General features: G+C 35.1%; 1 protein-coding gene across 1 annotated transcript in view; it reads right to left on the bottom strand.

The window, feature by feature from the left end:
• Nucleotides 1–23,936, bottom strand: part of itga3b (integrin, alpha 3b) — an 85,370-nt gene that overhangs the window by 5,658 nt on the left and 55,776 nt on the right. Inside the window, exons 9-25 of the mRNA XM_022669343.2 lie at nt 23,205–23,341; nt 20,998–21,078; nt 20,807–20,874; nt 19,059–19,195; nt 17,574–17,720; nt 15,604–15,701; nt 15,267–15,432; nt 15,070–15,144; nt 13,350–13,426; nt 12,526–12,603; nt 11,732–11,834; nt 7,772–7,948; nt 5,220–5,327; nt 4,206–4,319; nt 2,848–2,946; nt 2,329–2,454; nt 1,951–2,115 (exon numbers count right to left, since the gene is read on the bottom strand). Of these exons, the coding sequence (XP_022525064.2) occupies nt 2,005–2,115; nt 2,329–2,454; nt 2,848–2,946; nt 4,206–4,319; nt 5,220–5,327; nt 7,772–7,948; nt 11,732–11,834; nt 12,526–12,603; nt 13,350–13,426; nt 15,070–15,144; nt 15,267–15,432; nt 15,604–15,701; nt 17,574–17,720; nt 19,059–19,195; nt 20,807–20,874; nt 20,998–21,078; nt 23,205–23,341 (1,902 nt within the window). The 3' untranslated portion in view covers nt 1,951–2,004. The remainder of the gene's footprint in view (nt 1–1,950; nt 2,116–2,328; nt 2,455–2,847; nt 2,947–4,205; nt 4,320–5,219; nt 5,328–7,771; nt 7,949–11,731; nt 11,835–12,525; nt 12,604–13,349; nt 13,427–15,069; nt 15,145–15,266; nt 15,433–15,603; nt 15,702–17,573; nt 17,721–19,058; nt 19,196–20,806; nt 20,875–20,997; nt 21,079–23,204; nt 23,342–23,936) is intronic.

Genomic DNA, 23,936 nt, shown 5'->3' with positions numbered 1-23,936 from the left:
TGTGTGGATGGAAAACTCTCAAATCACACTACATGTGATTTAATGCTGAACCTGAAATAAACAAGATAAAAGACTTTATATATAGAAAACTTGCAACAAGATTCATTAGCACACGTTATTTCCATGCACTTATTGGTGAGTAATCAGAATCACTGGAATCAGAAATCATTTGGTTGCAGATCAACTTTAAACAGGACTAATCAGAAAAAACAAGCTCCAACAACACTAACACCTGAGCCCAATCCCACCAGACAAAGACATTTCAATGCTGTTTACACCTGGTCACTTCATGTGATTAGTATCTGATCATGAATAAAATCATGAATAGATTTTAGCCACATTCTCTACCAGTCAAAAGTTATTAGATTTTTTTTTTACTGTAAATTAATACTAACATCATCCAGCCGATTAAAATTGTTAAACAAACCAAACTTCTCTGTGAAGCATTTCTGTGGTGGTCCTGATAAGAGCCAGTTTCATCATGTTTTTTGATGGTTTTTGGACTAAAGGATATATATGTATATATATATATATATATTTTTCAGGTTTTCTTAAAGTATTTTTCCCCTCAAACACATTAAGAGACAGGAAATGTAATGAAGTAATAAAGTAATGAACATATTCAGCACAGCTGTTAACTAAAAGTCATTTTATCTGACTCTACTTCATAAAGCTGACTGAGAAAATCCAGCTAAGATGTGTTAAGCTGTTATTGAAGAAAGAGGCGCTGTTTTGAAGAATCTAAAATAAAAAAAATATTCTTGTTTCTTTTTGTTTAATAAATAATTCCATATGTTATCTTTATAATTTGGATGGCTTTAGTATTAATCTAAAATGGAGAAAATAAAAAAATAATAAAAAAATAACACTTAAGGTGTATCCAAACGTTTGACTGGTACTATACATTTAGACATACATTTGGAGATAAAGATGCATTTACACTGCTTTAACATGGTCTGAATGTGCATCAAGTGGATTGAGTGATTGTATTTGTTTCTGTTTTAAATGAGTTTTCGGTGTGTTTACTTTCTTATTTGATCATTTTTATGTGGCGTGTCCTTATCCAGATTTAACCCAGATAATCCAGATGCACGATTAGCAAAGACCAGGTGTGAACAAAGTCTTAGGCTAAGTGCACACAGCAGGTAAAAGCAGTGGCCCAAATCAGATTTTTTCTGATTTTCTAATTTGATGATTATTATTTATCTTTTTTTTTTTTTTTTAATGTGACCCATATCTGACAGCTGTTTGAACACTGCTTCATGTGAAGTTTCGGTTTCATCCTTGTCAGAATCTCAAGAGCTACGAAGGAGTTCAGGCTTTAGCTTAGCTTATTACTGAGAATTGGCTCAAGCCTCACTAAAACACTGGCCTGTTATCTGTAGCCGTGTCTGGGCAATTTATAAGAAACACTACGTGCCTGTGACACAAGATGTCTAATATTATTGTAACAAAGACATTTGTTAAACTTTTACAGTGAGTTTTGTCCTCAACTGCTGTTTTCCATTTTCCTGTATTCTTACTGCCTTTTTTTTCTTCTCTTTAGTGCAAAAGTCGTATGAATTCTGATCTGGCTGTTCAGACAGAGTCACATTGTCGCAAATTGTACATAAATTATATTTCAATATCACATAATGAAGTGACCCAAATCTAATATAAAATGAAAATATCACATTCAATGTGTCACAAATGGTGTAAAAGCTTGGATTTAAGCCACTTTTACATGCTGTGTGAACAAAGCCCTTTTATTTTCGTATTTTCGTTTTACTTTATCGAGCATGCAGTTGAAGAGTGAAGAGTGAGAACAGGAAAGTGAAGATCTCTTGGATTTGAGAAGAACGAGCAAATCAAATCAAGTCAAGGCAGGCTGCTGAAAAAAAGAGGTGACAGTGAATAGACTGAAATATTAGAAAGAAAAGGATGAAGAGTAAATTCACAACATTGCATTACCGAGGGGTACCAACAGGGGGCGCCGGGGGGGCCAGAGCTGACCCCCCTGCAGACTCAGTAGTCTTCAGTCAGCTTCTCTGTCTCGGACGGCTGTATCCTCATCTCGGCTTTTTGAGCCTTGGCCTCGTACATCTCCCTTCGACTAGCACGCTTAAAGAACCCACACTGCCGGGAAGGGGAACGGGGGGTTTAAAGTTCAGTTCATTCAGGGTAGATTTACAGTTCTTAGGCTTCCAGAAAGACGGAAAAGGCTAATCTACAGTGCTGTGCTGTGTCCCATAACTTTTGCCAGTACATAAAATATTCTGAATGTAAAATAATTCTATTGTAATGTGTGACGAATATAAAAAAACAAACAAAAATGTTCCGATAATGTACCTTCCATAGTATTAGAGTGATGATGCCCAGTAAAAGGATTCCTGCGACGCCCGCAACGATGTAGATCCACAGAGGAGCGTTATACGGCGTCTCTTCTCCCGGCACAGGATCGATGTTTACTGTAAACTAAAGAGAAAGACATTATAAAGGTCAAAACGATAAACAAGCTTTGTGTCTTTCATTAAATCACTGACACATGGGTGTTGCCGCCTTTAAATCTGACATTTTATAATTGTTTGGACCCCCTCACCACCACCACAGCGCTGTTTAATTTTCCCATTATTTAAATTAACTAATAAACTAATAAAATAAACCAGAGCTAGAGCTGCTGACAAGGGAGCTGTGTCTGAACCTACAAAAAGTCACATTTGTAGGTAACATTAGGTGTTTAGCAGCATGTTAGATACACCAGAATGCAGGAAATGGCATGAAAATGTTTAATTCAGTAAAATATAAAAATGCTAATGATGCCCCTGCACTAGTATAGTGATCAGTGAAACAAACTGTAAAACTTCTTACCTCTAGAGTTTTGTTCTCCATTTTTATAGCAGGTTTATCCGTCACCAACATCAGTGTAGCATGTCCTTTTACAATCACTCGAAAAGTGTTGGCGTAGTCCTGCATAAAAAAAAAAAAAAGTATTGTGTGAGTTTTGCACTGGTGGTACAACATTATTAAAAAATAGCAGAGAAGCATGCATACAAGCTTACAATACATCCTGTTTATATTGGCTTATATATTACATAAAAAAAATATAAAATACTAAACAAAGCATCTCCCATATCAGTTCAGTGTAGAACACATTTTATAATTTCTATTTATAGGATGATTCTATATTTAACATTCTGATTCCATACTTAATGGCTAGGGCTGGAGGATATAAAACAATCTATATCAATATATTTCTTAATTCCATTCGATACAATACAAACAAGATATTGATATAAACAGTATAAAAGCCTCCACCCCTGATGTACCTAATCATGCACTCTTAGAGCTGCTTGGCGATATGGTAAAATATATCAATATTTTAGGAAGATTTTCATGATACACCGTATTTACCATATTTTGACATGCAGACCAAATACATCAGCAGTGACAGATTCTGCTATAAATATACATTTTTGATATGATTCTTATTTAATTTTGCTGCACATCATCTAATTAATCAGGATCTATACACTTTCTGTAATAACATTACAGATATTTTTTAAATGTAATGAGTAGAAAGTAATTGGGTAAAAATTAAGATAATTGGGTGAAAATGTAAGAAGTAGAAGTAAAAAGTCGTCTGAAACATAATTACTTCAGTAAAGTATTGATAACCAACATACTTAAGCAAGGAAACAAAGTATTAGCACTTTGTTATTTGAAAACACGGTATTGTCAATTTGCTTTTTGTTGAAAGGATAAGAACATTTATGACAATGCGATAAATGATCACATTTGGCAACCCTACAGTGTACATTTCCATTTTGGACAAAGTAAGAAATCTGAATATTTGTACTATAAAATTTTAATGTACAATATATTTTGTAATTTTTTATATTATTTTTATTCCTGTGCCAAACAGCCAGTTTTCTTAACAACCAAGTATGATTTAAAGTACAATTTCTATACAAATATTTAACCCATTGCTTGTTCAAACCAGAGAACCTCAGATCATAGTGGCAGTGCCTTAGTCCACTGGACCACTCTGAGATGATCCCCATTTATAGAAGACAAATGGTCAATTATAGGCACTGTAATTACAGTATATACTGTTTTGAGTGCAGTTTGTATTAAACTAATACATGTCTAGGTACTTTATAATAACAATGTAAAAATGTTGTACATTGAAAAAAAACAGACTGTAGAAGCAGAGGAACTGTGTTCACCTCCAGCATGGTGGTGTTCCAAACCCGGGCCCTGACGGTGATCTCTGCGCTCGTGGACATGTTCGTCAGGGGGCAGGAGAAGGTCACACAGCGAGCTGTTTGCTTAGAGCAATCCTGCACAACAGCAATGTCAAACAAAGTGTTAGAACCATACATTTTCCATAGAAAGTTCCATAGAAACTCTTAGCTTATGCAGTAAATATCAGTCATAACAAAAGTCTAGTGATATTTAAAAATATATATTTCTCACAAATTCTTTAAAACAAGCAACATGTAGTTAAATTCATTTTATACATTTTCTAAGAATCCATACTTGTCACGTCCTTGCACAGAAAACAAACTAACAATAAGCCAAAAATTGGAACACTGATACAGATAGAAACATAAACAAAACCGGAACAGACGCAAACAACGTACAAGAACCAACTAATTAACACTGAAGACACAGGGGCTTAAACACACACAAGGCGGGAAAGGAAACAGGGAACACCTGTGGAAAGGTAACGAGGGGGGCGGAGCTACAAATAAGAAATATTTGAAAACACCTGCAGACACAAGAGGATCACACAGGACCATGTGGAGAATGACAGGCACAAAGAAGGAAAAGTGAACAAACACAGAGAAACATGAGCACAGAAGGAAAACGATAGGGAACAGGGCAATACTTGTGTTTATTAGAAGAGGAGGAGATATATTATTAGTAAGTAAGTGAGTGTGGCTCAGCCTCTCATCTCTCTCTATCCCAGACTTTTGCTGCATATTTAATAATATAGCAAACATTTTTGGCTTCCCATGTGCCCATGCTTTCTACAGTCATTGATTAGTTTTATTTTACCATGTTTTTTTTTTTTTTTTTGCATTAAAACTAACAAAAAGTCAAAGGTTTAAATTTCAAAATCACCTAAATTTAAACCAATTCTGTGATCATATCACACATAACACTACGTTTTAATGAAATAATCTACTATTATAACAGCTGTGTTACAAGTGTTTGTGTGAGGTTGTGATTCATACCAGTAGGTGGGATTCTTTGCGAGGAGAGAGGAGGGTCCTTGCAGCCTCTGTCTGCGGCAGGTTAACGTCCAGGTCTCGTTTATTGCGTTTGGAATTCTTCTCTGACAACTAAAAAAAACAAAAAGAATTTTTTTTCACCGTGAACCGTGAACTTTAATAAACGTGAAAATCTTAAATATTATGTTTTTATTTCGTCACAAGTTTGTTTCAATATTGATTCACCTTCAAAATTCTTTCTATCAAATGGTTTATGATCGTATTGTACTTAAAGTGAATGCAGACGGAAGTAGTAGCTACTGGTGCTGCTCATAAATTAAAGATCACTCAGCAGTTAGCTATGCTAAACCTTACATTTCAACCGGCTACTTAATGTTATTTATATCACAGCTAAAACTAGCTTTTAAACACAATACAAAAAGATCTCAGTTAGCTATGTTATGAAGCTTCATTAATTATCCTGTGCAACAACGGTATTAACTCTGGCTCTTCCTTTCTAGGGACAGTCCTGATGAGAGCCAGTTTTATCATTACATTACATACTTGAGGATACTTTCATTCAAGTTCATGAAATGTTTCGAATTGACTGGGCTCATTTCTTAATAAATTAATTTCTTTAAGTATTTGAGAAGTTCTTGCTCATATAGAGCTATTCACTGTATACCTGTAACTCTACCTCTTCACAAGTTTACAACTAATGCTCTTAAACACATTAAGAGACAAGAAATTCAGATAATTAACTCTTGATAAATTCAGCACAGCTGTTAACTGAAAGCTATTTCATTCCAGGTGACTCTACCTCATAAAGCTGACTGAGAAAATCCTGCCAAGATGTGTTGCTAAGCAAGAGGTCTCTACTCTAAAGAATAAACATATAAAAAACATATTCTTTGTTTATGAAATAATTCCACATGTTTTCTTTATTGTTTGGTTGTCTTTAGCATTTTACAATATAAAAAATAACACTGAACTTATGGTGCATTTAAACTTTATTTATATTTTCCAAACTGTAAGTTATATTGAGCACCACTACACTCCCGTCTTTTTGTGTTGAGTTCATAAGTGTTTAAGTAATTTTTTTTTTATTTTTGTTCCCTAAAATCTGCTGGATTTTAAGTATTATACACTGCCTGGCCAAATAAAAGTCACCACCTGGATTTAACTAAGCGGAATTCAGGTTTAGGTTCAGCAACAGTATGTGCTGAAAGAATGAGATCAGCTGACTACCTGAATACACTGAATATAGACCAGGTTATTCCATCAATGGATTTTTTCTTCTCTGATGATCACGGACATATTCCAAATTGACAGTGTCAGGATTCATGGTCCTGGAATTGTGAAAGAGTGATTCAGGGAGCATGAGATCATCATTTTCACACATGGATTGTGTAAGGACTGGTGGCCAACCGAGGCATCCTCCAGGGCATCGGAGGGCGCGCCAGACCAGCGCCGAGGGTTAATTAGGCTAATTACCAACACCTGCTATCAACACCTTAAAAGCAACGCCAACCAGCCACTCGTTGCTGGATCTTTGATGCTATCAGAGCGAATCTATGCCGGTTTCTCGAGCGAGCCTCGGCTCTTTCTTTTCCTCCCTGCTCTATCTATGGCAACAGCCGGTTTCCCGCCTTTCCCTTTGGAGAGAGCATTGTTCAGCATCGCTGGCGTGCCTCTCCCGCCAAAGTATTTTCTTCTATCCCTTTTTCTTTCGAGTTTGGTGTGGCTGTGTAGAGCAGTGAGCTCCACTGAGTCTCTGTGTGTGTGTGTGTGTGTGTGTGTAACAGCGGCAGCGCGCTGACGTGGCCGCCCTCTTTGTTTGGCTCCTCGCGGTTCCCCTTCCTCCCCCCCGGTGGAACCGCAGTTCCCCCCACAAGCACCAGTTGTCCTACCTTTGTTTTAGTTGGGAAGTTGTTCCTTTTATCTCCCTGAAAATAAGGGGCAGCCTCGCTTCCCAGGCGATCCTCGGTTCTCCCTCACTCGCGCTCGGCGCCATTTTGTGTTTGTCCGCCCGTTTTCGGGTTTGTTTTGTTTTACGCCCGTTTCCGGGTTTTGTTTTACGCTCGTTTTTATTCTCCGCCCGTTTTTGTTGCTCCGCCCCTTTCGGCGGCTGTTCTAAAGGGTGATTAAAGCGGCCGCGTCCCAATCCACTCGCTGGTGCAGCGGTTAGAGCATTGGGCCGTGACCGCGGCAGCCCGGGTTCGATCCCCACGTAGGGTGGGGTTGAATTATAAAAATTCTACATATACATATAGATATATATATACGTATAGAGATATATATAGTATTATTATTATATATCCTGTTAATATATATATAAAAAATGTATCCAGAATCCAGTATCCAGAATGTATCCAAAAATGTATCCAGAATCACTGGATTGAAATAAATCTTGTGACATTGCAGAAGCTTATCGAAACAATGCCACAGTGAATGTGTGCTGCAATCAAAGCTAAAGGCGGTTCAACTAAATATTAGAGGGTGTGACCTTTTTTATTGGTCAGGCAGTGTACAATTCCTATTTTAACACTGAGTGAACATTGTGTCCTGGTACTCACTGTGAGGTTAAGTGGGTTGACTATTTGTCCATCAGGAACGCAGCGTTGCTCAGACGTCCCGGTGGTCAGGATCTCTGTTAAATACAGCAGCCATTTTCCATTCAGCACCTCCACTGGCCAATCAAACACCACAAACAAAGTGCCCATCTCTCCCAGCGGCTCTCCTGACACACTCACCTGCAACAAGACACAGAGACTTTTTTTATTTTCTCATAAAAAAAATGTGCAAGAATAATTGGGACATCTTGGACATCTACCAACTGTTAGCATGCTAAATTACGTGCTTATTTATTTTAATTAAAAGCCTTATGGTACATTTTATTTGCTTCTTTTTCTGCTAATACTAATTTTACTACTCCTATAAGGGGTGAGAGAAAATATTGATTATTGCAATATATATGCAGTATTGTTTTTGTTTGTGGCACGTATATTTTTATTAAAACATAGTGTGGGTGTTCTCAACTTTTTAAATAATTATTATAATTAGGGATGCACCACTCGCATTTTTTGCGCTTTAGACTAATTCATTTGATTAATTCATTTGATGCCGATATCAAGTTCCTTTCCAATACTTTGGCTAAAAAGTAAAAAATAAATAAATAAAATAAAAGAAATAATAATTTTTTAATTATTATTGAAATGTATCAAAACATACCATTTTATCACACAAATGTGTTTTTAAAAGTCTAATATTGTACTAGCCTGTGCTTTGTATAGGAAAAAAATGGAGCCAGCATTTATTGACTGTAAAATGTGTTTTTATTATTTGTTACATGTTCCTTAGACTAGTGGAGTAGTGGACTACCGAATAGACTAGCTGACTATTACGTAGACTAGTGGACTAGGCGAACAGTGGACAGTGTTGGGAAGTAACGGATTACATGTAACGGCGTTACGTAATCAGATTACAAATTATAAGTAACTGTAATCCGTTACAGTTACTGCTTCAATAAATGGTAATCAGATTACAGTTACTCTGCTAAAATTAAAGGATTACATTGCGGTACTTTCCTATTTTTGCTCTTCCAACACTGACAAAACGCAAATAACATTTTGCGGTGAAATCGCTCTGATATGAAAGGGAACTGTCTGCCCCTCCTCCCGTCTCGCTGCACACACACACACACAGGGAGGAGGGGCAGACAGCGGCTCCGCACACACAACGAGACGAAATTAACTGACATTTTGGTCAACGAATAAAAACAAGACGAAAATGTTTGGCAGGGACGAAATCCAATCAGAACTGATTTAGTTCTGTGAAAGGTAGGGACCAGTTAGGAAGAGATCCAATCACTGCTACTTTAGCGAAGGTGGAGAGGCGGGATAAGCGGGGTACTCATCCAATCAGTACCCGCCTCTCCTGCAGTAGCACCGCGCGCTCAGTTACAAACCCGGGAATTAAACTGTCGTTACGGAGCTCGACTGGAAGTTAACTCGACAGTGTTCAGCAGGGAGAGAGAGAGAGGAGAGGCGATATATTTCTCCTTTGACGTCGCGAAAAACAAGATAACGTGTAAACCGCGTGGAGCGACTCCATCTCCGGTAAAAACACCACTAATCTTTCAGCTTCTGCAGACCAGAGTCACACAGATCTCCATGCAGAGAGCAGCGTTTTAATGCTGATGTTATTTCATGAGCTGATGGTGTGTTCAACTCGGCAGTGCACTAAAACACAGAACTGATACAGAACCCTAACTCATTAAGATCAGATCATCTGTTTAGTCTCACAGTGGGAAAGATATAGCTAGTGTTAAAGCAGCAGCAGGTCAGAAAGGAACTCAATAATATATCCAAAATAAAACAATAAAATAAGTCAATCTATGAACCCAAAAGTCTGTGTAAAGTTCCTTACAGCACTTTCTCATAAGTTTCTCACTTTAACTCATGAAGTCTCTCAGTACATCCTGAGAGCATCTCTACAGGACAGTGTGTGAAGATGTGTTTTTGATCTCATTTATAGACTGTAGCTCCAGTAGGTGTGCTGGGTTACTGCTGGAGATAAAACTAGATCATTTAAAAGCTGTTTTTGCATCTACAGCTCTGTTTAAACTATAATTTAACTATTCAGTTGTTTTATGACCTGATTTCTAGAGCAAAATTTTAAATGTAAAATATATATAGTCACACACCTATAATAATAATAATAATAATATACATTAAATCATATATAAATATATTTCACATTCAAACATTAACAATATTACTCAAGTGGTTATTAAACGTTTCATTTCATATACGTGTATAGTTAATAATTCAAGGGAACTGATGAAAAAGCATTTACATTTACACCCTTTACATTTTAGTCGACTAAATTTACTGTAATTTTAGTAGACTATATTCTTATGACATTAAGTCGACTAAAACTAAGTCGACTAAATTACTAAATTGTGACTAAAACTAAATGCTATTTTCGTCACAAGACTATAACTAAGACTAAATCAAAATTTGTTGTCAAAATTAACACTGGTGGCAAACCTGCAAATAGATAGCTTACAGTTGTTGTTACATTGTTTGGTTTTAAATTGTTTTATTATCAATTTATAGAAGTGTTTCATAAAATTGTTTGATGAAATGGTTTCATAAGTATTTTTATAGAGTGATTGAAAAGGCTTTTTTATTTGTTTATCTATTTGTTAACTGGAAAGAAAAATAAAAGAATAATATGCAATATGTGGTTGCTACATTCATTCAGGCTTAAAAAAACGACAATATTGTAAGTAATCCAAAGTAATCAGATTACGTTACTCACTTGAAGTAATGTAACTGATTACGTTACAAATTACATTTTGAGTGATGTAATCAGTAATCTGTAAGGGATTACATTTTAAAAGTAACCTTCCCAACACTGACAGTGGACTACCAAGTGAACTAGTGGCCTATTGTGTAGACTAGTGGAATAGTGTACTACCGAATGCACTAGTTGACTATTGAGTAGACTAGTAGAATAGGCAAACAATGAACTACCAAGTGGACTAGTGGACTGTTAAGTAGACTAATGGACTAGTGGACTACTGAATGGACTAGTTGACTACTGAGTAGACTAGTGGACTAGGGGATTGGTGGACTACCAAATGGACTATTGGACTATTAAGTAGACTAATGGACTACCGAACGGACTAGTTGACTATTGAGTACACTAGTGGAATAGTGAACTAAGGGACTAATGGACTACATAGTGGACTATTGAGTAGACTAGAGAAATAGTGGACTCCTGAATGGACTAGTTGACTATTGAGTAGACTAGTGTATTAGGTGACCAGTGGACTACCAAGTGGACCAGTGGACTATTGAGTAGACTAGTGGACTAGAGAACTATATAGTGGACTCATGGACTACTGAGTAGACTAGTGGACTACCTAGTGGGCTAATGCATTTTATCACACAAATGTTTTTAAAAGTCTAATATTGTACTAGCCTGTGCTTTGTATAGGGAAAAAAATTATACTAAATTTATTATTGGAAACAATATATTTCAGCCAATTTTTTTATTTACTTGACACAAACAAAAACATTAAAATCAAAAGTGCAAATATGTGTGTGTGTAAACCATGTGACCTAGGTTTTTAAATGTAAATAAACTAATCAGTGTTAGATTGGCAAAATAAGTAATTATATTTATACTATGTGGTGTCAGTCCCTTAAAATGTATTGTATTGATTAAAACAATATTAAAATCATGATTAATATTTTTTACATGCTGGTAGTTTCCTGTATTGTTGGGAAGGAGACAGTAATAATGGTGTAGTCTAGTAATTATAATAATTGACCTGCAAACAAATGTATTTGAGTTTGAGTTATTGAAACTTATTCTACCCCATAATACAACTAAATAACTCAAATATACAGTATTTTCCAGTGTAGGGTTAATTCCACTAGTAAACTCTTACACTTTATATGCTGTAAGCAACATAAGCATTGTTAACTAATCTTAGATACATTACCAACCAAATGTGTGCTTACTTTAAATACAAACTTCACTGGACTGCCCACATCACTTATGGTTTTCATGCCCGACTCGCCCATAACTTTGCCACTAAAAAACGTGTTTTCCACTGAATTATCTCTGTAGGAAAGAGCACAGCAGATTACAGTGGATCATTATTATTACAATGATAGAAACAAAAACAAAATAAAACTTAAATCAGAAAAGGCTGGGACACTATGGAAAATGCAATTCTGAGAGCTCACATCTTGTGCAAAGATGCTCATTGCTATCTTACACCCTGCCAACAGTAAATTCGTGCCTTGCCTGTGTTGTTTAAATAGCAACGGTGCTTGTGAATATATCTACAATGATGGGCATGGTGGTCTGAAAATGAGGTGTGTTGAGGTAAATTTCTGGTGTATTGCTATCTTGGCAACATAGATTACAGGTGTGCCACTGACTGAATACAACCTAGACAGACGTCAACAGTCAGGCGTTGCCACTTTCAAATCCCTGAGAGAGCACAATTGGCCTTGCTCTCTCTGGGTGGGCAGATTACACTCTTTCCTCTCTTCACTCTGAAGGGTGATGTCAATCAGCACAAGACGTCTGTGAACTGATGTATAGGAACAAGTCGCTGCGCTTTGTGCAGTTGACTGCTTGCCTAAGGATCGCCTAAATGGGGCCCTGTATGGGTTCACACTGTCTGCAATAAATTAAAAGCTGAAATATATGTAAAAAATACTGCATTTTTGTATTTTCCAGACTGTCCCAACAGGGGTGTTTACATGAAAAATATGTTTGTTTTAATTTGTATACAAAGACATACATGGTAAAGGAAGGAGCGATATTGTTCCGCACATTGAGGGTGATGGACACGGGGTTGAGATCACTCTGTTCACTCAGGCTGAGGACAAACAACACAAACAGTGCAGAGGTTGTCAACAGCATTCAATTGTAGAGGGTTGCTTAATTCATCTAAATACACATTTACACCATTAGGTACATCACTAAAACAGGAAATACAGTGCTGTGAAAAAGTTTTTGCCCCTACAGATTTAGTTTGTTTTTGCTTTTTTTTTTTAACATACTTACATTTTTCAGATTATTAAACAAACAGACAAATATAACCTGAGTAAATATAAAAAGCTGATAATTGATAAATGATAATTTCATTAATTAAGGAAAATTTTATCCAAACCAACCAGGCTCTTTGTAAAAAGTGTTTGCCCCTAAACCTAACAACCTAAACCTGCATTTTTTTAAAGCCATTCAGAGGTGGACTTGTATGTGTGTTTTGGGTCATTGTCCTGCTGCAGAACCCAAGTACACCTGAGCTTGAGGTCACAAACAGATGGCCGGATATTCTCCTTCAGGATTGTCTGCTAAACAGAAAATTCCTGGTTCCACCTATTACAGCATGTTATCCAGGCCCTGAAGCAGCAAAGCAGCCCCAGACCATCACACTACCACCACCATGTTTTACTTTTAATTACTTTGCACATTAAATGAATTCCTATTTTAAAAGTTGTTTGGTGATCTGAAAAATGTAACTTTGACAAAAAAAAAAAAAAAAAAAAAAAAAAAAAAAGAAATCTGTAGGGGGAAAGCACTGCACATGAAGCACATTTATCTGAGACATAAGAAACTTACGTAGACAGCTGGAGCTGTGTCTGAATCTGATCAGTGTAGAGTGTTATAGAAGTTTGGAATATAAAATGGAAATTGATCTGTGGGAGAGAGAGAGTGGTTATTGTTATAACATGAACTGTTACACATACAGATATTTTTTTTCTGAAAAAGTTCTAAATGCACTAATACACATAATTTAGGCTTTGCACATACTGGATATGCATGATCATACACACCAATTAGCTATAAGATTTCACCCTGCTCTTTATTGATCAGAACCCCACAGGAGAGAAAACCACCAGAGACCAGTACTATGTGGGTTATTATTCTCAGCACTGCAGTGACATTAATTAGCATGGTGTTAATTAGCATAGACTAGTGGACTCCCCAGTGGACTACTGGGCTATTGAGTAGACTAGTGGAATAGTGAACTACTGAATAGACTAGTTGACTATTGAGTAGATTAGTGGAATAGGCAAACAATGAACTACCAAGTGGACTAGTGGACTATTAATCTAGACTAGTGGAGTAGTGGACTACCGAATGGACTAGTTGACTATTGAGTAGATTAGTGGACTAGGTGACTAGTGGACTACCAAGTGGACTAGTTGACTATTGAGTAGACCAGTGGACTAGTGAACTAAGGGACTAATGGACTACAGAGTGGACTAGTAGACTATGGAGTAGACTAGAGAAATAGTGGATTCCTGAATGGACTAGTTGACTACTGAGTAGACTAGTGGACTAGGGGATTGGTGGACTACTAAGTGGACCAGTGGACTATTAAGTAGACTAATGGACTACCAAACAGACTAGTTGACTATTGAGTAGACTAGTGGACTAGGTGACTAGTGGACTACCAAGTGGACTAGTGGATTATTGAGTAGACCAGTGGACTAGTGAACTAAGGGACTAAAGGACTACAGAGTGGACTAGTAGACTATTGAGTAGACTACAGAAATAGTGGACTTCTGAATGTACTAGTTGACTATTGAGTAGACTAGTGTACTAGGTGACTAGAGAACTATATAGTGGACTCATGGACTGCTGAGTAGACTAGTGGGCTACCTAGGGGACTAGTGGACTATTGAGTAGACTAGTGGACTAGGTGACTAGTGGACTACCAAGTGGACTAGTGGATTATTGAGTAGACCAGTGGACTAGTGAACTAAGGGACTAAAGGACTACAGAGTGGACTAGTAGACTATTGAGTAGACTACAGAAATAGTGGACTTCTGAATGTACTAGTTGACTATTGAGTAGACTAGTGTACTAGGTGACTAGAGAACTATATAGTGGACTCATGGACTGCTGAGTAGACTAGTGGGCTACCTAGGGGACTTGTGGACTATTGAGTAGACTAGTGGACTACTCAGTGGACTATTGAGTAGACTAATAAAGTAATGGACTACCGAGTGGACTAGTGAATTATTGAGTAGACTAGTGGACTACAGAGTGGACTATTGTGTAGACTAGTGTACTAGGGGACTAGTGTACTATTTACTACTGAGTATACTAGGGGACTAGTGGACTAAACCTTTCTGAAGATGCTCTACCCATTAAATAAATAAATTGCATTATAATTTGACAGCTTCCCCTCTTTTTTGACATGTGGTGTAAAATTGCCTTATTATAATAAAATAAAACACTTTCCAAATTTTGTACTGATTTTGTATTAATGTAATCAGGTATTCTGTAATGAAGTTTTGTGCAGCCATGCTTCACAGACAGATGTATTTACCTGCTTGTTACTCTTAAACGGGTTCCCCAGGTCACAGATCACAGTTACGTTGGCAGTACACTGAATGTCTATGCCCTGTATGAAAAAAAAAAACATAAACGTACATCAACAAAAAAACATTCTTTCCATTTGTGTGCAGCAGGTGACGGTTCACTGTAGTTGAAATGCAGTGCAAGAGCACCACCGTGTGGACTGACCTGCGGGCGCAGGCCGTAATACTTCAGTGTGGGAGGGATGGTGATGTTAAGCATGGCTTGATGGGCGTCCTCTGCCTCCCTGCCTGGCTCAGGCAGATTGCTCACCTCCAGCAGTAACGTCAGCTTCACAACACTGTTATACTCCATCATCTGACCTTTATCATTACTGTGGACAGAGCAAGACGCCGTTTAATACAGGAGAACTGCAAAAAATCATGTTGTCATAACAAACCTAGTTATTATGGTGAAAGTGTGAATGTGCTGTGTGTAAGTGTGTAAATGCTACAGTAGAGAGTAACAGCAGTAACACCGTTTCAAATGGTTTCCTAAAACTTACCTTGAGAAGGGGTCCTGATCTTCATTCGCAAATTCTCCTTTCACCTGCAGATTACTGCTGCACTTATTATCAGCACCGCACTCCTTCTGGAAGTTTATCTAAAACAGTGCAGATTTCCTCAAGTCATTATATGATTGTCTCATACATTGTCTTAAATATTATTACATTCATATTTTGGTAATAAGCACTTTACAATAAGTTTACAACAGTAATAAACATGATCAATTAAAAACGTATGCTTTAACTAATTATTAAGTCAAGTCAAGTAGTTATATTGTCAATACTGCATGTGTACAGGACATACAGAGAATTGAATTACGTTACTCTCCTTCCCAAATTTTACAGCAAGTACAGATAATAGATATAATAAAAGAGAATGGGAGACACTATGTGTACAATACAGCAGGGACATAAATAGACATACATGAGACAGAAACAAGGTGCAGTAGTGTGGGGAGAAATAGATATATAAATATAAGTAAAAAAAAAGAAAAAGATATATAATATAAAAGAGTGGGAGACACTATATGTACAATACAACAAGACACAATAGACATACGTAAGACGAAAGACAATAGTGCAATATTGATGGTGATTAAGATGGAATGACAGTATAAATAGAACCCGTATAACAGTAGTGCAAATATGGTATATAGCTTAAGGCTGGTAAAGTGAATGAGTGCGTAAAGTACTTAAAGTTCACAGTTTTTGGGGAATTAAAGTGAGTATTGACAGTGCAAGTATATCAGTAGTGCAGGTATTGGGTGTGTAGTGCAAGTCCGTTGGAAGGGACCAGTAGTTAAGGTTGACACTAGTTAAGGCTGCACTAATTTAACATAATTTAACACAATTTTAGTGATAGCAACTGATTAAAACAAATCTACATTGCAAATAATTGAGATGTATATGCTTATATTAACCAAAAAAAACCCTCATCCAATGATGTAAGCTAATTTTTCTTAGTAAGATTTCCTAAAATAAGCAATTACAAAATCAGTAAGTAAGATTTGAATCAAGTAAGAATCCCTAATTTTATACTTAAAATTTGGACATAATAATCAGAATAACTTGAATGGTGAGTTTTGTACGTATTTGAGTTTAAATTACTTAAATAATAAAATTCCAAGCGACTCTGATTAAGGTAAATCATATCAGAAAATAAAAAGATTTATTGCCTGGAAATGAAATAATTTCACTTGCTAGGATTTAGTTTTTTTTATACTCATCACAAGATATTTTACAATGTACAATTTAAATTAGTTTAAATTTAGTTTAATTTAGTTTTTTAAATTATGAATTTAATTAATAAATCAATAAATAATTGACATAGACGAAAAACGTTATTTTCAGGAGATTCTAACTGTTTTATAAGCTGAATTACATTGCAAGAAAAGAATATCCATTGTCAAAAAATAAACAAAATATTTGTAAATTGAGATGTATATTTCAATATTAAGCAAAAGAAAAGCACAAAAAGAGTGAAGTAAGATTAAATCACAGTTTTTTGTAAATAATGTAAAAAACTGTTTTTTTGTGTAAATAATTACATGCTCTGTGATTAATGAACCTAAATTAATCACATTCATCACGGTTTGCTAAGAAAGTATTTTAAACTGTAAATTTAAATGAATTTTAGAAGGTGATAATTAACAAATTAATAAGTAAAATAACATGTCAGATGTTATAATCAGGAGACTAGTTTTTGAGCTGAATTAATGGCTCGTGTTTGACAACACACATGAATGGCTAATTAGTTTAACACATTATTTTTTGTGAGATTAATTAATCAAATGTTAATTAAATTTGAAGACTCATCAAGAATGTTAATTAATTAATTAATTATTAAATAGATATTAGTTAAAAAATGTAAAAAATTCTGTAAAGATGAATTACTAGTTAATTGAGACACTCTTCAGTAAGTACTGGTAACACTGGTAGGTGTTATGGTATTTTTGGGTAATGCTCTGTACCTCAGCTTTCTCAGTCACTCTCTGCTGGCTGCTCAGCACAGGGAACACGTCCAGGTTCTGCAGAGACGACTGGGCCGGGACATCGGGCTCAACTAGTGACACATTCAGCAGAAATACGACCGGGTCCAGCTTATTCTTTATCTGATCCTGTAGAGCATCAAGACAAAGAGCATCTAAATTAAATCCAGGTGTGCACAGTAGAAATATCCAACTATAGAACTACATATTGCTATCTTCCAATAATTGCTTTTTTTTTTCAGAATGCAGATGTCTAGATTTGGTCGATATTTTAAACGGTACTTGTTGATGTATTTATAGAATACAGAAAAAAGGAGCTACTGACTGCGTCTGATCATTACATCTATTTCTTTATTTAACCTGAACACTGTCTGATCATTACATACATTTCTTTATTTAACCTGATAATTAAAAAAAAGATTTTTTAAAACTGAAATATGGCTGTGTAATAACCAAAATAAAAAAACGTGTAACCAAAACAAATAGTAAATAAATATATATATATATATATATATATATATATATATATATATATATATATATATATATATATATATATATATACTGTATGTATATATTTTATATAAAATACATATTTATATTTATTTTTTTATTTATCATATATTTTTATTGTTTGTATACCGTTTGTTGAAAGCAAAAATGTAAGGCAAATTTTTTTTTACTTTTTTGCTTTTAAACTTTACCAGGGTGTCTACAGTCTCTCTCTAAGTTATAAATGTCTATATCGGCATCATCAGATACAGTATCAGTCAAAAGTTTGGACACATCTTCTTTTTTAATTTTTTTTAAAGTCATCCAGCCTATGAAGGAACACATAGTAACTATGCAGTAACTTAAAAGTGTTAAACAAACTAAAATACTCTGTGAAGCATTAAGGTGATTGTTAACTTAGTTATGTAGTTCTTGCCATAATATGGATTAGAACATTACTCAAATAGAGCTATTCACTGTATACCAAAACTAATGCTCTCAAACACATTAAGAGGCAAGAAATTCAGGTAATTAACTTTTGATGAGTTCAGCACAGCTGTTAACTGAAAGCCTGAATTCCAAGTGACTCTACCTCACAAAGCTGACTGAGAAAATCCAGCCAAGATGTGCAAAGATATGCTACTTTTAAAAATATAAAATATAAAACAAATTCTAATTTGTTTAACACATTTTTGTTTACAAAATAATTCCATTTGTTTTTCCTAATAGTTTGAATGACTTCCCCATTAATGTGAATTTAAGGTGTGCCTAACTTTTGACTGGCACTTACATACTTATATGTGTAATAGCAGATATCGATATTGTCCCAGAATTCCCACATATATGTAAACTTCACTAATGCATTTCTACACACATAGCCTTAAACACAGTGATGTGGTTTTGGTCAGTCTCAGTCCAATATTTTAAAATATGATGTTAATAAATTGGGATTAAAACACAGTTACTGTCTCTTACAGTCACGCTGAGTTTGAGCTCCTGGCAGGTGGAGGAGGAGAAGGTGAGGACGCCGGTGTTCGTGTTCAGTTTGGTGTCAGTAAACTGGACTCTCGGGTTGCGCAGAGCTCGATCAGCCTCTACAGTGTATTTCACAGCTGAGGGAAGAGATAAAGACATGCAGTCAAAGCTGGAGTCACCTTATGATACACAGTTACATCATCAATCATATTTTTAAATTTCTGCATAAATATGACCATAAACATCATCAGAGAACATCAGAAAATCCAGTTAAACAAATGAGAAAAATATTACAATAAATCATTTATTAATTGAGGATGAATATTAAATATTACATATCAGAGACATGTTGACCACTTACAGGAAAATGTGGGAACTGACTTTAAACATATGAGGAGCTTACAGTCCTTTACTTTCACATTCAAGTTTCAAAATTTCAAGTACATATTCCACACTCCACTGCACTCATTCACGTTTATGTTTTCTTTCTTCCTATTAGTCTTTTCCCCTATTTCCTATGTAATAACTTAATACATATGGTTTAGATTAAAGCTGGACAATATATGAATGTTTTATTGTATCATGTGTCATTGTATGTTACAAATTGTCTTATTGTATCAATAATAAGCATATTGACAATATCATTAGTACCTTAATAACACTGACCCAACTGTACATTTCATTACAGACAAAGTAAAACTCAAAATCCTGTTTATTTAATAATGTGCAGCAAAATGAAATAAAACAAAATAAAAATATAAATTTATTTTTAATATATAATTAATATATAGTTAAATACTGTGTATTGTAAAAAATATTGTCTTTAAATATTGTGATACACTATACTGACCATATCGCCCAGCTCTATTAGTGTGTGAGTACATACATCACAGGTGTAGCTTTTATAATGTTCATATCGATATCGGAATTGTATCATTGATTGAAATCAAAAAATATATTGCAGGGGTGAGTGAAATGGCCCTAAAATAATATTATGATATATGACAAAAATTGATTATTTGATTTATTATTAAGATATGGCACACCCCTAACTGAGATATTAAAAAATACAAGACATAAAAAAAATAAAGAATTTTTTATCAGATTTGTAACAGAAGTCAGTATCTCCATATATCCAGTATTAAAGTAAAATAAATGATACTGGACAGATATAATCTGTCTCTAATAGATATATCATGGCAAATAAGAACAGTGTAAATTTTTCTTTTGCTAAAAACAGTAGAAAAGTAGAACCCTGATGTGATAATTAGGGGTGGATGATATGCCACAATATTTCAGGGGATAATATTGTGTACAATATTCAAAAATGTTGATGACATTATTGTGTACGGTACGATATGGCCCACCCCTAATATATTGTAATACAGATGTAATACAATATCGCCAAGCTCTATCAGTGTGTGATTAAGTACACCACAGGTGGTGGCTTTAATACTGCTCATAACAATTTTCAGAAGTTAAGAAATATATTGTAATACAGATTTACAATATATCGTCCAGCCCTAGTATAGATAAAGTAATCTTATTGAATAATGTATTGTTTTACATTAAAACCTTATAAATAAACAAGAGAAAAAGGGTTGTACTACAGCTTTAATAACTCACTAAAGTTTTTAGCTAATTGATATAATTATTAATTATTTAAACCAACAAACATACAAACAAAACCCTTCCATATAGCCTCCATACAATTGGCCTATAGTGTGCATGCCTGTATTACTACTTACAAATCTTATTCTTGAAGTCAGGGTTTCCGTTGCTCAGTGTGTACGCAAAGCACATCTTCACTGTCACACTGAAAAATATGCATACTTGTTTTAGAGAGTTTGGTTTAAAAAATAAATATAAATAAATGTATTTTTCTAATAGGGATTTAGTACCGGTAATTCAGATGTTTCAGCCGAGAGGATCTACTTACCAAGCATCCTTACACTGTAAGGGGTCGACTATCTTCGGCTCTACTGTGAAAGTCCTGGATAATTGAATGACCGGGCGAGCTCTGAAATAATAATAATAATAATAATAATAATAATAATAATAATAATAATAATAATAGTAATAAATATATTAATCACTGAGTGAAGAGGTCATTACGCCTGTGTTGTTGGGATAAAAACAAATGTAACAAATAAAAGTATTTGCCACAGACTGAAGTGAGAAACCAGAGCAAAAAACACCAAACTATCAAAGGGGGCAAGACAAAATCAGAAATAATAGCCAAAAATAGGTCATACACAGAAATAGACAAACAAAAGCAAAAAAACAAGCCTGTATACAGTTCTGGAAAAAATTAAGAGGGCACTTCAGTTTCTGAATCAGTTTCTCTGATTTTGCTATTTATAGGTTTATGTTTGAGTAAAATGAACATTGCTGTTTTATTCTATAAACTAAAGACAACATTTCTCCCAAATTCCAAATAAAAATATTCTCTTTTAGAGCATTTATTTGCAGAAAATGAGAAATGGCTGAAAAAAACAAAAAGATGCAGAGCTTTCAGACCTCAAATAATGCAAAGAAAACAAGTTCATTTTCATAAAGTTTTAAGAGTTCAGAAATCAATATTTGGTGGAATAATCCTGGTTTTTAATCACAGTTTTCATGCATCTTGGCATCATGTTCTCCTCCACCAGTCTTACACACTGCTTTTGGATAACTTTATGCTGCTTTACTCCTGGTGCAAAAACTCAAGCTGTTCAGCTTGGTTTGATGGCTTGTGATCATCTATCTTCCTCTTTATTATCTTACAGAGGTTTTCAATTTGGTAAAATCAATTTTTAAGTGGTCTCTTAATTTTTTACAGAGCTGTATATCCATAGGAAAGCAGCTGAAAGGAATCAAAACACAGGTGATGTTGACCTGCCACTCTGGTACTGATTGGCTGGCTGAGACACATGACTGAGAAGTGCATACTGGGAACTGGAGTTTAGATATTGGAGGTGAAAAAGTCTGTAGAGGAACTGGAAGGCGTGACAATGCTAAATACTATTTAAAAACCTTTGTAAAACCAATAGGCTGTTCAGTACAATCTAGGGGCGTAGTGTTACATGTATTCTATACTAAATTTTACAGTACAGGGGTCACAGTTTGGTGCCCACAGTAGCATTGTATGTATTATTGGGGTAAATATGGTAATTTCATAAGCACGCAGGACACCCAGAAATATAAAGCTGTTGGATTTGCTTGGTGTTACAGCAGGGTACCTGCGGATCACTAGAGGGAGCTGTTGCCTCATAATTAATTGCACCCTGTTAAATAGATCATGTTTGCCTCAGTTTCTCCTCTTGACAAGTCTTGTGTGTCTTCGTTCATTGGGTGGTTGAGTTTGTAGTTGTGTTCTAAAGAGGTATACAGTGAATGTATTTGAGTAATGTTTTAATCCATATTATGATAAGCAAGAACTACTCAACTAAATAAAGAAAAAAATACTTTAAGAAATGAAGGTCAGTCAATCTGAAACATTTTAAGAACGTTGAAAGTATTAAGCGCAGTCGCAAAGACCTTAAAAAATGTTATGATGAAACTGGCTCTCATCAGGACCGCCCCAGGAAAAGAAGAGCAAGAGTTCCTCTGTTGTACAGGATAAGTTCATCAGAGTTACCAGCCTCAGAAACCACAAGTTAACAGCCCCCCCGATAAGAGCACCTAAATACTTCTTCACAGAGTATTTTGGTTTGTTTAACTATTTTAAGTTAATACATGATTCCTTATGTGTTTCGTCATAGTCTGAATTACTTCAGTATTTAATTACAATGTAGAAAAAAATAAGATAAAATAAATAAAAACATTAAATGAGAAGGTGTGTCCAAACTTTTTTACTGGTACTGTGTACAGAATCTAGGTTACAATACTGGAAATTTAGTAAATAAAATGCATTTTTAAAGGCATCACACCAAATAAATCCATTAGCAACCAAGTCCAGCTGAAATATGTGTGCCTAAATTATAAGGTTTTCTGGTTAAATTATTTTATTTGTTTGTAGATGAGCTGTAGATTTACATTTTTTGGTCACTGTTGTCTCTTTCTTTGTATCTGATCTGGAATACTCGTCTGTCTCATGAGGCAGATTTTTTTTAAACTACACATTATAAAACTCTATTAAACTGTTATAAATAATGAAATACTGACCTCAGAAGAGCTATGCGGTCGTCTAGAGAGCCGACCAAGATGTCGGGGTATTTGTTTCCATCCATGTCCATTCCTCCACTGAGAGAGTAGCCAAATGTCTGGAACCCCCCAGAGCCCACCGAGTTCCCCTCAATAACCTAAAAAAGAAAAGTGTCATATTACAACACACTAAACATTACATTACAAACAATATCTGCTGATCCAGAATCAGAAACGTAGTTTCAGCACAGTCATTACTACAGCTCTAAAAATATCATAAGAGACCACTTTAAATGATGAGTCTCTTTATGAATTTACCAAATTGAAAACATCTGGAATATAATCAGGAGGAAGAATAATGATCACAAGCCATCAAACCGAACTGAACAGCTTGAATTTCAAGTAAGAAATTCAAGTAATTAACTCTTGATGAGTTCAGCACAGCTGTTAACTGAAAGCCTGAATTCCAGGTGACTCTACCTCATAAAGCTGACTGAGAAAATCCAGCCAAGATGTGCAGAAATAAAATTATACTCTAAAGAATATAAAACATATACTGGTTTGTTTAACACTTTTTCGTTTACAAAATACTAAATACTGTACTTCCATATGTTTTTCTTCTTAGTTTGGATGACTTTTTGGATGAAAAAAAGTAAAAATGAAAAATGATTGTAAAAGACTAGTACTGGTACTGGAACTGTATTTTGATCTAATTCTGCATACAGGATACATTACATACATTACATAAATCAG

Source organism: Astyanax mexicanus, chromosome 15 (assembly GCF_023375975.1).
Source record: "Astyanax mexicanus isolate ESR-SI-001 chromosome 15, AstMex3_surface, whole genome shotgun sequence".
In the NCBI taxonomy this organism is placed as follows: Eukaryota; Metazoa; Chordata; class Actinopteri; order Characiformes; family Acestrorhamphidae; genus Astyanax; species Astyanax mexicanus.
Note: the sequence above shows the minus strand (reverse complement) of the source record. Positions and strands in the feature narration are given on the sequence as shown.